This window comes from Chiroxiphia lanceolata, chromosome 3 (genome assembly GCF_009829145.1).
Source record: "Chiroxiphia lanceolata isolate bChiLan1 chromosome 3, bChiLan1.pri, whole genome shotgun sequence".
Taxonomy (NCBI): Eukaryota; Metazoa; Chordata; class Aves; order Passeriformes; family Pipridae; genus Chiroxiphia; species Chiroxiphia lanceolata.
The window spans coordinates 24506746-24525184 of NC_045639.1; the positions used below are offsets into that span (position 1 = coordinate 24506746).

General features: G+C 41.7%; 1 protein-coding gene across 4 annotated transcripts in view; it reads left to right on the forward strand.

Moving 5' to 3' along the window:
• Positions 1 to 1118: 1118 nt before the first annotated feature.
• The window catches only part of EML4 (EMAP like 4), a 150186-nt gene continuing 132865 nt past the window's right edge, over positions 1119 to 18439 (forward strand). For 2 of the 4 annotated variants that reach the window (XM_032682655.1, XM_032682656.1), the window contains exon 1: positions 1234 to 1406. In XM_032682655.1, the coding sequence (XP_032538546.1) occupies positions 1382 to 1406 (25 nt within the window). In that variant the 5' untranslated portion in view covers positions 1234 to 1381. Of the gene's footprint in view, positions 1407 to 18439 lie in introns of all 4 variants that reach the window. The other 2 variants (XM_032682657.1, XM_032682658.1) reach the window with 2 other exon arrangements.

The following is an 18439-nucleotide window of genomic DNA, read 5'->3' on the forward strand; positions in this document are numbered from 1 at the left end:
TTGCTGGAAAATCCAGTGGAGATTAGGTTTTGATGAAAAATTTCAAGGCGCTTTTCTCTAATGTGAGCAAGCATAAACCTCTTGGATTTATTTTATATTGCAGATAAGTGAGATAACGATGCTTTTGCCTAAGCGGATGGAATGTACTGGGGAAGTGTGGGCTGTTACCAGCAGGTCTGTGCTGTTCTCCAGCACCGCGTTCTCCCCAGTCCTGTTCAACAACATCCATAGCCTGTCATTAGAGGGCACGGCTGCAAATGCCACGGACGTGCTCATGAGGCAATGATCCCCGTCTCTGTATGACTGCGGCGCTAGCGCTTGAATACATTACAGGAAAATACTTATAGCAAAACAGGATATTGCAATGGGTACGTAGCTTTTCCTGACCAAGGAGAAAATGCGTCACGCAATTTGATGATGTTGCTTAACATACGAAACGCTCTCGGCTGGGCGATTAGATGGTACGCAGCATGGCTGACTTGAATTTCTGGTCCTATTTTCTATTTTCCCTCGACATCTAGCACATGGCTGGAAGTCACAGGAGACGGTCAGGAACTCTGCCAGCTGAAGTGGAAGGAGTGATTCCTTAAGCACAGTTATAAGAAATATAAGGGTAGAGAAGTGACAGTTCCTCTGGCTTAATATCGAGGAAAAACTTCCCCGAAGTAGCGTGAACAAACATTTCGAGACTCACGTATGAAAAAATCTCTGGTTTGATTGCTAGGATCATTACATTAAGTCGCCCAATTAACTCACACAAACCGCTTATGAGTACAAGCTTATGAAGGCAAACTCAGCTGTTGCTCCTCGCCGGCCCATCCCGGAGAAGGCGTGCTGATCCCAGCACCGCCGCTGCCCCCGGCCGAGAGCTGCGACCCGCAGCCCGTCCTCTCCCCCGTTCCCGGGAGTCCCTGAGCCGCGGGAGCTCTCGCGGGAGCCGCAGCCGGAGGCGGCCCCGAGCCGCCTGCCCGCCGGCGGGGGCTGCGGCGGGGCCGGCCCGCCCGCAGGGGAAGCGGCGGCTGCCAGGGCGGGCGGAGTCGGAAGCACGACAGCACGGGGCGCTGGGGCGGCGCTGGCGGCGGCGGGAGGAGCTCGGCACTCGCTGCCGTGCTGGGGTCGCGGCGCAGGGAGGGAGCCGGGCAGCTCTGGCCCCGCAGCAGCAGCAGAGCAGCAGCAGAAGGAGGAGGAGGAGGAGCCGGAACCGCCTCCCGCCGCCGAGCGCGGGGAGCCGCCGGAGCCGCTGTCCCGGGCGGCTTATGAGCCCTGGGCTGCGGCGCCGCCGCTGCCTGCCGCCGCTCCGCGGGTGAATGAACCTGCCCCGGCCGACGACGACGGCGGCGGCTTCGCCTCGGGCTACGGCACCACTGTCTCCCCGCACAAAATGGACGGTTTCGCCGGGAGTTTGGGTGAGCGGCGGCGGGACGGGACGAGCGTGCCGACAGCCGCCCGGCAGCCCTGCGGCGGGGCCGGGGGCGCGCACCTGCGGGCGGCGGCGATGCGGGACCCGCGGGCTGGGGCTGCTCGGGGCTGGGCGGGCGACGGGAGTCGTGGTGCGGGGGCGATGCGGTGCCGGCCGGGCCGGTGCGTGCGAACACTGCCCGCCGCGGGAGGGTGGGGAGGGGATGCCAGCGCGAAATCTGGTCAGCTTCAAACCATCTGTTGCGAGAGCTCCGGCTGCACTTGCCTCCTTTGTTCTTCCCTCCTGCGCTTCCCCAGAGTTAGTTGCTTGGCTTTGGGCTGTTGGTTTATTTAATTGGGTTTTTTTGTTTGGTTTTTTTTTTCTTTTTTTTTTTTTTTTTACGTTACTTTGTTTTTCGTATCTCCCTGTTGCTCCGGGGCGGGAGAGACCCCGGCCGGGCGGGCGCCGCGGCCTCGGGTGTCGCAGGAGGAGCCCCAGGAGCGCGGACAGCTCTGCCCTGGCCCCGGCTCCACGGGGCTCCCTCGCACCCCTGGAAAGCTGGGGGCGCTGGCGGCGTCCGCGGAGATGTTAGTGGGGAAATGGGCGCCTTCCCGCAGTCCGAGCATCCGTCCGTGCGCCCGAGGAGCCCTCCTGGCTCCCTGGGTGTCAGGTTCCTCTGCCTGGAGCCGTGGCGTGATCGAAAATATTTGCTGCTTGCTCATATAAATATTGCAGAAAACTGACAGGCTGCGTTCCCTTCAGTTTTATTAAGGCTGTGGCAAATGGTCAGCAGTTTCTTGCAGAAAAAAAACCAACTCCATCAGCCTACTTTCTGACTGGTTTGAAGGACACGGCATGGGGTACCAAGTTGTCCTGGCTACAAGTGCGAGCTGAAAACTTATCCAGGTGTAAGAGTTGTAAACTGTGTGAGTTCTTATTTCTGCAAATTGCAATACCATTGTCTTTGCAGTGCTGCTTACCTGCCGCTCTCATCGTATGCCTTCTATTTGTTTTCAGCACTCCTGCATCTGTTGCAGGCACTTCGTGATCAAACTCACTCCAACTTTTGTAGAAGAATAAATCTGTGCCTCTTAAAAATCAGATTAATTTATTTTTATGTCACTCCTGTGAAATCTGTAGCAATAGTGAATAGTTCTCAATTCTCTGGAAAAATTGACTCATTTAAATACTTCTGAGTGTGATCCTAACCTTTCAGGTTTTTGAAATGTCAACTCCAGCATTTTGGGCACCTGTCCAAACCAAACTGGTGCACCATAATTAACAGTATGCTTTGGTAGTTTGGCGCTTTGCCTGATATACTGTCCTTGCTCAAGTAACTACCATGGCCATTTTATATCTGGCGATCAAAAAGCGACACGCGGAGGAATTGTACGAGTTCTATTCCCGGTTTTCTGAGGGAAGATTGTGCTTGTGGGTGACATATGCAAATGTGCCATGTTTAATATTTATGAACCTCTTTACCCAGCAGAGGAGCTGATCACCATATCAAAGCACACCGATATTGCTTTTAACTCATAGAGTATTGGCCCCGTGAGGTTGATATTTAGAAATAATTGTTTTCTGCTGAAAGTGGAAAAAAACAATTATTATGAAATAATAAAGCGTCATTTGATTGCACAGAGGTTTCTCACCGAGCGGTGGCACGGGATTGTCAGATTGCCCAGCGCCGTGTGTTGGGGTGGCGATGGGCTCTTTGGGGTATCCCATGTGCCTTATTAAGGGCCACTCCATCTGGACCTTTAATTTGTTTCACTGTTTGGTCAGGAAGGTACTGTGATTTTGTTAGAATTTAATGAGGATTAAGCTCAGCTCAACCTTTTAAACTGTGTATTATGATATTCACTGCTAGTTGGCCTTTTGATTTTGCTTTTGTGGCAAGCAGTGATGCACAGTGGTTTTCTGGGCTTGGGCTGTGGAGAGGGCATTCCCAGAATCTTTAGCTTTGAAGTATGAAAGTTTGTGTGACTTTCTTGTTTTCATGTTTGAATCATGCTGCTTAGTCCTCCTCTGTGTTTATAATCACTTGTTGGCTGTTCTAGCTGCTAACGAGCACATAATGTTCATAAAGACGTGTGAATTGTTCTGAGACCTTTTTTTTTTTAAGCATCTCTAATTAAAATCTAATGGCTTGGATTTAATTAGATGTCTGCTGAATGTCTTTTAGGAAGGCCATAAATTAATGTACTTTAGAATGAAATGTAAAAATTAATTAAAATTATTGTTGGCAAAACTGTGCTATCTCTGTATGTGCATGCTCAACCAGTCAAGCGAGCTTATTAGAGAGCAAGTTGTCCTTCTAATGCCTCTTGTCATTATCTGGAAGGCAGAATGTTATTACAGATTGTGCCCTCCAGCACAGGCAGAAATACCTTCTTACATGTCTCTTTGTAGTTGAAAATACTTTATGCAGCTGTTTTCTTTTGGCTTCACATTGAAATTTTTATGAGAATAAACAGATGAAAGAAACCATTTTATATGTAATTTAGAAAATTGTTTTGATTATTAGTTTAGTAAATGCTTATGTAGCACTCAACATGAGTGTACCATTACTGTATACAGTAAAAAAAGCCTACGTGTTATGAGTTAATTTGCACAGTTTAAATACGCATTGATTGACTCTTTGTAAAGCACTGAGTTATTTCATGTTTTCTGGGACTTCGATACCTTTTGAATATTGCCAGTAGCAAAGTAGTTATTGAATCCCATTTATTGTCTCAAGTAGGACAGTCATACCTTACATTTGAGCATTTCCAACATGATGGTTGTCAGAAAGCTCAATGGATTTTGGTCATCTGGTTTTTCAAATGCATCCCTCAAAGTAAAAGAGTATGCTGCTGAATGGGAACAAGAAGCGTGGAGACTTGGACCGAGTGCTTGGGCTCTTGCCTTGTGTGCTCACTGAGACAGGAGCACAGCATGGGTGTCTGGCTCTCAGTCTGCCAAGTTCCCTCGCATCTTAGGGTCCTCATCAAAGCAGCCTGAAGACATACATCTTCAGGGGAAAGAAAACTCTGTTAATTCCACCAAAAGAATCAAGCAGAGAGTTCTATCAAAAGCAAAAAAAAAAAAAAAAAGGCAAATAAACAAAAAGCCCATGAGGGAAATAGTACAGCCAAGGCTTTCTATAAGTGTTGTTGTGCTTCATCTCTCTTTCCTGTTTGGTCTGTACTACTGCCCTGTATCTCTTCCAGTCTTATTACTGGTGCCTGTGAGCCCATGGTGAACTGGTTCAGATATGCCCATCAGAGGTCTGCAGGATTGTAGAAGGCTGACAGTTTTGCCAGTGGTAATTTTGATTTTTAGGTACCGTCACGGATTATGTTAGTTTACAGCCTTCCTGCCTGCCTCTGTGTTTTGGTGGGTTTCTGCCTAAATTGGCCTGTTATGGGAGTAGGAGAAGCATGACAGATGGTGGGAGGGAAGCAATAGGAGCCTTCAGCTGAGGGTAGGTGGGACCTGGTGGCACTGTGCCACCTAGTTGTCAGCTCTTAGGTTGGCTCTGCCGTGTTGTGAACCTGCTGCAGTGAGGAGGGCAATGCCTTTCTTAGGCTTAAAATGTAACTTTCTGATGCAACTAAAGTCCACTTTCAGCTGAAAGGTATCTCAGAGTTCTGTCTTAATATGAAGCATTTGTCACTCTGTCACTTCCCCGTGGCATTCTTAAGCTGTTCATTTATCTTACTTTCTGTAAGGTTAATTGTCAAAGGTATGAGATTTACTAGATTTGGAGTTATGAAGAGTCAACCGTGACAGGCTGCCTGGGGCTGGTGAGGAGTGCTCTTTGGTGGACAGTTTTCCATTGCTTTTAGCTATCGCATTGTTTTCTCATCTGAGAAAGCTTCTGTTAATTGAACTGTGTAACAATAACTCATTGTAAACAAAGATATGGAAGCATTCATCAGATTATGTTAAAAAAATGACTACAGCCTTTTCCAAGTTTGTCACCAGTGTATGATAACAATGTGGAAGAAAGCATTTCAACAAGACTCTCTCCAGTGATGAGATCTATGGCAGAATAGTAACTCATAAAAAAAAGAAGTGAAAAAGTCTCAACTTCTGAATACTGACCATGGTTTTTGTGCAGCTGTGCCGAATGCCTTGAAGCTTAGAAGCAGTCTTTACTGAAGGATTCTCTATGGTTGAAAACATTTTCACAGAGAAATTAAAATCACTCTTGAAGTCTCAGGCAGGCAGAAAAATGTAGGAATTTTTTTTAAAGATTATTTGAGTTTATGCGCTTTTTTCAGAGAAATAGAAAGTAAGGGAGAGCTGAAATGACTTAAGTGCAGACCAGTGTTTGCTCTGCTGTTAGTGTTAGTGGAGGGAGAACTGGAGACATAAGAAAGACTATTTTTTTTGTCATTTTATGTAATATCTACATATTGTTCCGTCACTGTATACATACCACAACTAACTACAGTTTATATGCTAACTACTTACTGGAGGGGTGAAATGTAGGTAAGTAAGTTCATATTCCCCCCCCCCCCATTTCTTTTACTGGGTATTGTATAGAAGCTTTTGAAAAAGATTCCTGTTTCATAGGTATTTCAGATCAGTGTTGGGGTAGGTACTGAGGCAATGTTGTGAGTATGTGCTGCTCCTCTGCACTGGAAGAGCCAGTCTTTTGAACCCATGGCTTTGTGAAAACCCAATAAGCCTTCTCCAAAGGCCCCAGAATGTGTGGGCAGGTCTGCCAGAGGGCTCAGGGGAGCTCAAGCGGAGAGGATCTTGTGGTCACTAGTGCTGTGAGCCTGGGAAGTGTGTGTGGATCATGATTCATCTCTGGCTGGGCTTACTACCGAGAAAAATGAGTGTGTGGGGTATTTGTCATTTATTTGGGCTAGAATATTAGGTTTTATTGTTGCCCGTCTAGACTGCAGAAGTGGCCGTGGTGCTGCAATGCAATTGCTCATAGCAACGGCGAGTTCAGCCTAACTGTTCGTGGGATTGCTGTGTGCTATTGTCAGTGTGCTAGTCTTCTTAAAAATAAAAGCTTTGGCAGGACGTCAGTCTACTCTGCCTGAGAAGGATGGCCTTGGTTGGTGCCAAGGGTGATTAAACTACAGCAGCAAGGAGGACAGGCTGTTGAGTTCAGAAACTCGGGGGTGGCCCACCTTTTGCTAAAGGGGTCTTTAGTTTATGGGCAGTGAGAAGGAACCCTTTGCTCTCTAGCCAGCAGAGAAGCAAAGGATTATGTATTTAAAAAACAATCCTATTTTTGCACAAAGCAATTGGCAATATTTGCCCTAGTTGTGAGTAATACTCTCACTTTTACAAACAAACAAACAAAAAGAAGCAGTATCCCAAACATAGGAGTCTCTAAGAGAAAGACTCTTTTCTCTCCTTTAGGAAGGCTTTTAATGCCTGGGATGCTGAGAGTAATTTTTGACCTTACAGTATATTTTTCATACTCTAACTGAATATTTTTGATATGGGAGTAGAGTTATCTGACAAGATTGTCTCTTGCCTGAAAAACCTACTGTGAAAGGATTTTTTTCCTTCTGTGCTTTATATCATGAAATGTATAAGAGGGAAAAAGTTAGTCAAGAACAGTGCTATTAGAAATTCTCTGAAGCATCATTTTGTTTTTTAAGCAGCATTATGTTGCTAACTGTGTTGCTAGTAAGTACAGGATGATTTGTATGTTACTGCTTGCTCTTCAAAGGAACTGCTTCTCTTCTTCGTGTGGTTAGTATCAATTACTGAGGTTTATTTTTCTTTCTCTCTTTAGGTCCTTGCTAAATCTAATCTTTAATGAATGCGATCTTAAGGCCAAGAACGTTGTTCTTGTTTTACCCACACATATTGTAATAGGAAGGGTGTTAGAGGACAATTAATTTTATAGCACATGGCATGTATGATGATCTCTGCTCTTGCTGGTACTGAGCATTTCTAGTACGGACAGTCTTCTGTTTAGGACATGAAAATCACCTGATAAACAACTTTCACAAGCCTCACTAACTTCCTTTTCAAGAAGTCTGTCTACAGTTACTTACGGTCTCAGGTGGAACCACTGCTCGCCTTGCTTTTCCTTTCTGTAAACAAGTGAGCACAAGAACCAGCAGTTTAAAGAGAAATTGCTTGCCTTGTTTTCATCATCTGCTTGTTTAAATTGATGCAGAATTCTAGTTTTCTGGGCATTTCTTTCATGGAATGCTGAAGGATGGGTACCTGGGCTTTCTGCCCTAAGACTTCTTACAGGGTTGGATTAACTAGGGGCTTTTTTTTAATTAGCTTTTTGATTGTTTTACCTCTCAGTGGGTTGCCTCTTTTGCTCATCCTCAATAGTTTCAGCCTAACTTGTTTACTAAATATAGCTGTGTCTTGTTCTTTAACTGCTGGTTTCTCAGACTCCTTTCCTGACTCATTGATGGCTGCACTGCTGCACTTTGTGTGACAGTGCTGGTCATTGTGAAGGACAACTGTTTTAGCAAGGGTTTGGAGAATCCGGTTTCTTTCTTTGGTTGGTGGTGTACACTGCCTTTCTGCCCCATCTAGTGATGTGTGTTGCATGCTCTTTCAGCTTTTAAGCAAGATATTTTTGAGTGCAAATATGTCTTATTGTAGTGAAGCCTAAAATCAGCTCTTAAAAGAAACCTCTGAGACTCAATTTGTGAGTATTAACAGACAGCAGTAGAAGTAGGCTTACTTTTTATATTTAAATACGTTTTCTTAACTTTCTGGAGCTGCTTGCACTTGTGAATGACTCTTATGCATAATAGAAGTGCAGTGTAAGGGGCAAGAGAGGGAACAACATAGCTATGCACTATAAATGGATATATTTTGGAGAGGTACAGTTTCATTGAATTTCAGATGTTGTATTAAATTAAACAAAAATACTTTCTGTTGCCTCTTGCCTGATTCTCTTGTTTCATTGGAACTCCACTCATAGCTGTGAATGCAGTGCTCCAGCCTGGAGTTGGTTCCCATTTCTTCTACCAGTTTCTCTGGACTTGAAAAATAGGCAGGGGGTGGGGGGAGTTGGAGGGGAGGCTGAAACCAACCTGTTTTATGTTTGAATATATTTTGGATTTGTGTAAGCAGTTTTAATGCATCAAGCTAAATTGGCAGGCTTTCATAATCCTCTGGGAAAACTGGGAGTTTGAAACCCAGTGGATAAATTAAAGTAAAAAAATCGGTTCTAAGCCCCAGATTTGGCTCCCTAAAGGGATGCTGTAAATTAGTTACATCTAGAAATGTGGGTTTAGTTAAAGTAAATGAGAATGTGTTTCTATGAGAACTTTATAATTTTAAAGACAAAAGAGCTGGATTTCTTTATTCTGAGTGGAGGACTCAAAAGCAAGTAAATGGCTATTGACAAGAGAAATTTATATTTGCTGTCCAAACACAGAGGTAATGATTTCACCACTCTTTATGGTCTTTAATGAAATTATGACATAAGGGTACTAGAAATTGTTTTAAAATGCTTAAATTCAGTCAGCGGCTGAGGTAAGCAAGCCTGCCCATACATAACTAATTTAGCAATCCCAAATATACATAAGATGGTAGAACTATTAGTTTCCTTATAGTTTACTATATGTTACTTTTTACTCTTTTGAGAACAAAAGAAAAATGTTGCTTTTGTGTCAGAGTTCTGATGAGTTTTGTGCCCATCACTGTATGAAACAACAGCAGTAGGGTGGGCTCCAGTTTCCTTCCCCCTTACTCGTGGTCACAAGCAGACCATGCCATTTTCTTAAGACATTTCCTGTTGTGTGCATTATATGGATCTTTTCTTAATTAGAACTCTGGATTTCATTGGCAAGCTCTGTTTAAAAATGGCAGAGTAGAGACCAGTCTTACAGGTTTAGTTTTTGAGGAAAGACATCACCTCCCCAAACTAACTTTTTTTTAGTCTTTATTATGCATCTCACAGTACCTTTGGCTTCTATAACTAACAGGCAAACTTTGGAGTGGCTTTGAATTGTAGACGTAATCTTTTAGGTAGGGTATGACAGACTGAATTCTTTTCCAGGAGCAGAAGATATTGGAAACCTGACCACGTGGAATGGAAGGAAAAGGGTTGTTGTTAAAGATTTTCTCACACATCTCTGTTTTGATGTAACTGTGGTGAAGTCGTGCTTTGCGTTGGAGCAGTTCTGACATGATTGCTGTATGTGTATGTCTGGGCTCCTCTGGGAGCAAAGTCCACTTCAGATATGTTAACATGCATTGCAACTGTTAAGATTTCGGGATTTTCAGAAGCAGCTTGATTGAAAGGAATTTCAGAAGAAATGTGCTTTTCGGTATTTCCAAAGAGAGGTGTGGAAAGGAGGAACCTTCAGCAGTAGGAACGACAAATTAAACTCTTTCAGCTGCAAGATTCAGAGACGTGGAAATACTCATGTCTGCCTGCGTAGTATCACTTAGCTTTTTTAAACAAGAACTCTAACAAGGAGATAATTACAACTTTGTTTAGCTATGACATTCTGCATCGAACTGCTATCTCCTCGTCTCCCAGCATGTACTGTGCAAATGCCATCAGAGAGACCTAGCAGGAAATCACTGGTTTGTGTGGCTGTGTTGCTTGTTTTCTGAACTCTAAACATGTCCATTACAGTGATGAGGCAAGGGGGACAACAACAGACAGTCCAAACTCTTTTTGCCTTTTTTTTTCTTTTCTTTCATAGGATAAGCATGAAACAGCACCCAGTCCCTATGGAGAGGTTTGTGGTAGCTGTAATAAGCACTGCTTTGAGATCGTTTTGGACTCACTTGCATTGAGGTTGGTGATGGGGAAGATGTCCTCATGTCTATTTCCTAAGCATTTAACATAGGAGATGGCTTTTTTCCATGAAAATTATATGACGTATTTAAGAAAGACGACATGTTGGCAGTGCTGTTCTCCGGATTTGGTTTTTTTTCATATTTTCTGTAATTTTTGACTGTAATATTTTCTGAAGGATGCTTGGAGGGGTGAAGGGTTGGTTATAAAGAAAGAGGTGAGTGATTGGAGATATTTTCAAAGTAGGTTTAAAAATGGAAATTGCTTGTCTTCCTCTTAAACATAGAGGAGTGTGGGTATTAGACATAGTTGTAGAAAGCAGTAAGCAATTCAGAGTCTTGGAAAACACAGGTTTTTTTCTGAACACTCAATCTGACTTACTAGTGTTTCATTAGAAGTGATGCTTCAGTGTGGCACTGTTCCCATGCTGTTTGCTTGAATAGCTAACCTGAATGGTTAGGTACAAGCCTAAGTTGGTGTGAATACATATCCATTGCTCCTTATGTGCCTTTTCAGTTCTGGACATGAACATGCTCAGTAATTGGGACTTGTACAGCTGTGTGACTGGGATGTTCTATGGATCATAAGCTAAGGGATGTCAGTGATATGCCTTTTCCAGGGGACTTCAGTACCATGGAGTAATACAAATACAGAAATGAATCATCTCAGATGTCCTGGTTCTGTGTGAGAGACTTGGGAGCTGCAGTGTCAGGAGCTCTGTCCTCATCCTGTGATTGAGTTTGGGAAGAAATGAGTGCTGGCCCCTGAGTGCCATAGAGCCTTGGGTGGTGCATCTCCAAAGTCTACCCAGCATATAAGTATGTAATGGCATTACAAACTGATATACATTTTTATGATTTGATTGGAAAATTGTTGAAGTGCGGAGAATACAAATAATTTCTGTGTGAGATTAACATCATGCCTCAAGTTTTTCCAGGCTAGCTGGTTTAGCTGCAAAGAAAATAGGTAGAAGCTATCAATCTGTGAATTTGTAAACTCTGAAGTTTAGAACCACTGCAGGATTGGAAAACAATCCCACTTTATTCATGATGTGGACAAATACAGACTAGAAGTTATTGTTTAATCACAGAATGGTTTGGTTTGGAAGGGACCTTAAAGATCTAGTTCCTACCTCCCTGTTGTGGGCAGGGACATCTTCCACTAGACCAGGTTGCTCAAAGCCTCATCTGATGAAAAATCTAATTCTAAAACAGACTTCCATGTTTCATTTTTAAATGCCAAACCTGTTAATAGTTATTAGTTATTTAAATATTAGTTAAATATTCCAGGTCATATGCATCAATTACTTACTTAGAACTGTTAGGTATATAGAGTGTATGGCACAGGAGGGAGAAGAACCCTCCTGTCCCAATCTTTTGAGTGTGACAATTTCATACATTTACATTTAAAATTTGCAAGAATCTGTTCGGGGCTTGTAGGCCTAACAGCTTTATCACTGTGGGTCTTGCATTTATTTGGGGTGTGTTTTGGAGAATTTTTTTGATGATAACTTGGCATATCATTCTATTTTCCACTTTGCTGTTTAAGTAGACAAATGTGCTTTGGTTCGTTAGTAAATATCCTACTAGAAGTTCCATTTTAAAAAAATATTTCCAACTACCTGGCTTTTTGTTTCTTTTTCTGTGCCAGCAATGTTTTTTATGATCTCAAGATGCCAGTTTCTGCTTACCCAGTTTTGTGAGCCCTTTCAGACTAAGACTGCTGACCCTTTGTCAAGTGAGAGCTCAGGGCTATGGTCCAGGTGGCTGTGTTGCTTTGTGCTTCAGTGGGAACCTGAATTCCAGCCCAAAGAGAGGCAGGACAGAGCCTGACTCAGATTTTTAGAGGATGCTGTGATCCTTCTGCAGTGGAACCCACAGAAAGCGTTTGTGAACCTTTAAGAAGTGCTTAGAACTCTAGTAGGGGAAATTACATGTACATGCAGGATCTGTTCTGTGTAAATGCAGTGATAAGGTGACTTTGGAGGGATTCAAACTGTGGGCATCCAGATTGGTGGTTGTTACCAATCTCTGATCTTCGTGTACTGTGGAATGGTTTCTTATGAGTTAAATATTGTGGTGTGTATTAGCAAATGCAGGAAACGTGATTAGTTTGGAGGAACCTTACATTGCTTTTTCACTGGGATAATTTGTCAGTGAGTTGGTGTAGTATTGTGTGGGACTCTAATCTCACATCCTGTTTACTGAACTGGGATGGGAGACAGTTTTCTTTATATCAAGTCATCTGAATTTTGAACAGATTTTTGATCATTCATTTCATATGTGTGTGCTGAGCTCGTGGTTCTGCTACAAGAGTGTTTGTATGTGTGTAGTATTCTGCTTGTAGAGGAATATGGAATCATGAGAATATTTAATTTGAATTTTATTAGTCAAATGCCAAAGTGGTCATCCATCTCAAAAATGAAGAGTGTAAGCTGTTTACTACTGTGTTAAGGTATTTCAAAACACATGGATGTGAAGATTGCAAGCTTTACAAGGAGTGTCAGTCACTTTGTCTGTGCCTGCAGAAAGCCTTAAAGCTTAATGTGAGACCTATCTCTTAAGATGGTTGGACCTGTGGGAGGGAGAGTGGGTATTCTGAGCTGCTGGGTGAGCACTGCTTTACCTGTGTGTTCTGAACCTGGGGTGCTTGCCTGGGACCAGCAGGGAGTTGTTTTGTGAGAGGGAGGAAGTTACTTGGTGTGTTGAGTAAGAGCATCTCGAAGTGAGAATGTGCAGCTTCCACTCCCACAGGGATCACACACAAAGCATTTTTTGCTGTTGCTTTTACAGAGGGCTTGGGTCTCTGATGCCTCTGTATTCAGTCTCTTTACTCCCATTTATTTGTCAGGTGTTCCTACTTTAAGTGGTACTGAAAGTGTGGACCACCAAAGAGTTAAATGTCTGTCCTCTAACTCAGATGTTTTTGGGTTGCCTTTATTCTGGATATACTGAAGTCAATGATAAAAGAAAATAGTCCTGTTAGTGTTGACAGAGCAGAGAGTTTACCTTTTGTTTCTCTCTCAGCCTATCAGTTCAGTTATTGACTCTTCCACTTTCCTGGGCAGTCGATTCCTGTGCCTGACCACCCTTTCAGTGAAGAAACTTTTCTTAATATCTAATCTGAACCTGTCCTGGTGCAACTCGAGGCTATTTCCTTTTGTCCTACCACTTGTTTCCTGGGAGAAGAAACTGACTCCCACCATATATATAACATATCTGTTGTGTAATATAGCCCTATTTGGACATACTTTTTTATATGTGTGATTAAAGCATATTTTAATTTCCCGTCAATATTATTGGGTCTTCATTGTCTTATGCATTGCAGTGAGTATTTTGGTTTGCAAAACTTTAAGCTCACTTTGAAGTAGCTTTTTTCATATTGCTATTTACATAGTCTTTTGCATACAGTATATGGATTAAAACTCAAGATACCTTCTTCTAATCTGTGCCATCCTCAGACGCTGACTTTTAGTGGTTTCAGCATTATAGAAACAATTTTCTGCCTCCTGGAAGCAGCTGTTAGAATGGGTTTTAGCCATTGACCTTTTGTGCTATGTTAACCATTAGTATTCTCAAAATGGAAAACTGAATCACATTGATGCTCTGAGAACTTGATGTGTTGCTGGACCACTTCCAGGGGTCTTAGAGCATGAGGCTGCTGCTGCTGCACTATACTGGCTGTTCAGTCCAGCAAAGTTCTTCTCTTCAGTTCTCTTCCAACAAGAAGCATCCTTCTTATTTAATAAGATGATGGGTGCCATATGGCTTTCTTCATTACCCTCTTCTCTTCTTTTAATTTTTCCTGTGTACTTATGTACTAAAAGCATCAGGAGGACCATCTTCCGTACTAGTAAGACACTGAAAGTAGGTAAGTTTCTACTTTTTTTTTTTAGGGACAGTTTACTTACAGTTTTATGAATTAAGTAAATGTTTTGTTGACATTAGTAAAATAGACTCCTAGAATTCATGAAGACTCTTACATTTGTGGGGTTGTTTTGATGTTTGGATTTTTTTATTGTTTTTCTTTTGCTTGCAGAATGGTTAATGCATTGAACTATGGAAATGGGAAACAACTTTGTTTTTACAAAATAGAGCTACACTTTTTTAATGTATAACAAATAATTTTATTTTAAAGGCCTTTTTATTAGAGTTTTTTATACTCTGAGGTACATTCCACTTCTTTGTTAATCATTATGGTTTGATTATTTTATTTGATGTAACTCGTTTTTCAAAGGACTTTTATTGCCGCAATTACACACACAACACAAAACATAGAAGGAAGTGCAACATCAGATCACTGGAGATTCTCTGCTGCTTTTACAGCAATTTTTATGTTTTGTGGTGTTAATGATTTCTTGCTGTGCACATTGTGTTCCGCATATGTGGTGTCTATTGTATCTGCTTCATTACTGAGAATATTTTTTGAACCCACATACGTCAATGTAATTAGTAGGAAACCTATCTTTTAGTTTTTAATTGAACACACAGTTGTATTTAAGTGCTTGCCAGTGCTGCTTCTTTTATTGATCTAGCAAATGACTTATAACAGTCATATAAAATAGTTATCATTACCAAGAGGTAGTGCAGCTCTTCTGTTACATATTGTGGTCTTTTTATTGCCATATGTGGTGTTCTGCCATCATTTTGCATTTTCTTTCTACTTCCTTTTGAGTAAGCTGCATATTGAGCAGTTCAGCTACTTTCTACCTACCAAAGAACACTGTTTTAGTTTTGAGGCAGTAATTTATAGTCCTTTGGTAGGTCAGCGTTCCTGTTTGTATGAAAACATCTCTAGAAGTGTCAGCAAGAGCAAATTAGATGGATTCACGTTCTGGTTGTGTTTTCACTACATTCTCTCCTTGGATGATGGACAAGACACTGCTGCCTTTGGGACCGTGCTTTGCTCTGTGTGTGTAAGCTCAGCTGTGTGGTACTGTGCTGTCCTGGACTCAGGAGGAGCTGAACCCAGTCTGGAGGTGTTCCCTGAAACTCATGACTCAAACCATGTGGTGCATGAAGCTGTGTTGGAGGACCACAGAGGGCTGGTGAGAGACAGCTCTGGAACTAGAGGACAGCGAGCTACCCTGGGGGATTCCAGGAGAGAGCTCCTGAGCATGGCTCTTCTGCCTTGGGGAAGATAAGGAATTTTTTTTTTCCTAATCCACTTTTATAACCTCTCTTTAGGTGAATACTGAGTACTGACTGTATTTAACAGCAGGAGGGTGAGAGTAATGAAAGGTGAGCACTTGAAGCCCAAATAAGATTTTGTACAAAATGTTTAGGATTAGCACTGTGTCCATCAGCATGATAATGGGTATGTTTCTGCAGAAAATTAGCTAGTTCCTGATTTGAGTTGCCAGGCTAGGTGGTTTATCTCATAGTAACTACTTCCTTGTGCATGACAAGCAGTAACTCTTCTATTGTCTCTTGTTGGAGAAGCCTTTCAGTCTTTCTAAGGAGTTTTAAGGCACTGAATGTTGTAGGCTCAGCTTTACCCTCCCCAAGAAGCCGAGGTGCGGGAGGCCGCATAGTGTTACCTTTGCCTTTGACTTTGGTGGATCACTGTTGGTGTCTATGTAGGAGGTACTGAGAGGATCAATTTGTCATTGTATCTCTGGGGGACAGAAGATGTGGGTCTTGGAAGTGAGCAGGCAGACAGTGGTCTGAAACCGTAGTGGTAACACTGTACCTCTACTCTTTTGAAGAGCTCTTGAATTGAGGGGGAAGAAATTAAAGAAGGTGCCTAGCTGTTCTGTGCTGCCTGGTATGGCCAGCCTGTAGTCCGGTTTCCCTTTGCAAAGACCCGTCTGTCTCTGTTGTGGAGCTCCTGTCTGCCAGCATGGTGGAGTCTGTGCACTTCCCACCCCACAGATGAAGGTATCTCCTTGAGGCATGGCTGCAGAGCTGATGCTGTGAGGGGGGGAAAAATGACTTGATATGGTAGTAGAGCACTTGGGGAGCCATTTGGATACTGTTGAACTTCCCTGTTCTTTCCAAAACTCAACAGTTTTCTTTTCCCTCTGTTCTTTTTCCTCTACTTCTTCCTTTCCTTCTGCCATCCTCAAAAAGGGTGTGTGAGTAGACAAAATGTATTTTCCTTTCCAAAACCATCTGAAAAAGGTGGATGTGTAGCATTAGGCTATGTCATTGTGTAATCTCAAAAATCATATTTAAACAAACATAATACCTTTTTTTGAACCAAACCAACCCCAGCCTTGAAATTTGCTAATGATATAATTATCCCGTTTTACTATCATTATTTGTCTAGATGGCCTTGTTAAGGCAGTTACGCATTCATTCCAGATGAGAAAATGTGTTTTAATTGGTTTTACTGTAGCTGTATGGTGAAAGAAAAAAGAAGCCAACCTAATTCTGTCTCTTAGAAGGTATGCATTTTATGGAAATAGCCTGATATTAATGAATTAATAACTTTAACGTAATATTTCGTTTACAAGACCAGGTTTTGAGCTTCATATTCTAGAGCTGGTATGTTGTGGAGCAGCTAATCATAGGAAAGGCAAATAAGTATCAGATTGCAGAATTTTTCTACGTTAAAAATGTGACCATATGTGCCTCTGAATAATTCCAGATGGAAGGCTACTGCTTTATAATTTGCTTTCTATTTAATTTCTTTGGAGTTCTTTACTTCTCTCTCTCTCTTTTTTTTTTTTTTTTTTTTTTTGTGTGTGAACAGGTCAATCCATAGATATATTACAAGCAGAAAGAAATAAAGGAATGCAAAATGATAGTTTATATCAGCAGAGGTTCAGGTTGGAGATTAGGAAAAATTTATTCACAGAAAGAGTTGTAAGGCATTGCCTAGGGAAGTGGTGGAGTCACCATCCCTGAAGTGTTAAAAAAACTTGTGAATATGGCACTTGAGGACATAGTTTGGTGGTGGACATGGTGGTGTGATGGGTTGACGCTTAGACTTGATGATCTGAAATGTCTTTTCCAACCCTAACGATTCTATGATTCTTTTTAGTTTGCTAGGTGTGTAAATCCCACTCCCCAACATTTTGGTTGCATACCTGAGCTAACAGGAATGTGTCAGGTTTAGATTGGTCATATAGGCCTTTACATATATCATTATTATGTAGTCCCTAAGTGATCACAGTTTACAGCACAATTCTTTTTTAATATGTATTTTTAAGAAGAATGTATCAAGAGAGTTCCCAGAGTGAATGTGAAACCTTTCAAATAAAAAGGGCAATATTTGAGAAAGTTATAAACCTCTGAAAACAGTATTATAATGGAAATTGTTTTGCAGCCTTGGCTCTGGCTGCCCACAGTAGTGCACCCTGCAACTGCTTTTGAAAGAAACATACTCTTGAGAGCTTGTCAGTTTATTCTGAATCCCCTCTAAAAAAAAGAAAGAATAGAGTACTTTGTGTTTATCAGGTAATTTTATGGACTCTTGTGTTACAAAAAGAACCTTAGAGATAGATATAAGCTAGGTCCATGTTATCAAAGGCAGTGGTTAAATATTTCATCTCAGTAATTGCAGCTGCATTCTCATGGTAAGGTGAGAAAAATGTAATGTTATATGTTATAATGTAATAATATACATATGTTATATGTAAATGTTATATGTAAAAATGTTATGTTATAGTTAAAGAAGTCTTAATTGTTCCTGTGTCTGAGGTCACTTGGGACTCCCTTGCTTCAGGAGTGGGTTGTAGTAATGCTCTTACCCTCCTACCCTGGATAGCTTGATCATTCTTGATCCCCACATGGAATGCCTGAATCGCATTTCTGGCCCTTCTTAGTCCTACTTTCTTTATTCTTTATGATAGGGCAGTACAATATCCCAAGCTAGTTCAGGATTTTGTAAGTCAGTATGTAGGAAATAACAACTGTACCTGTGTCATTAGATTCTTTATTTTTAATTTCATTCAACACATCACATGGGGTCTGTGTGAAACTTATTAATAACACAGATCAAAAGTGCCTCTTCCAAGTTGGTTTTTCGTCTCCACAGTCAAATTTCAGGGGTTTAAGAAAGGCTATGTACTAGTGTACTAATGAAGTAAAATGTAACTATTTACTTCATGGCAGAGGAAAGATTTGGTTCTGACCATGACAATTACTAAGTCAAAATATCTAGAAAACTCATTTCCATATCTGAGAACTTCATCCTTCTTTTACTACTTCTTGGGATTAAATATTGATTAAATTATTGCTTATTTGGGAGCTGTGTGAAATATAAAATACTTTAGAGCCTTTTTGCTTTTAAGCCTTTAGAAGCTTGCCACACTGACTTTCAGCGGGTCGTTTAAGTAAAGAGGTTCT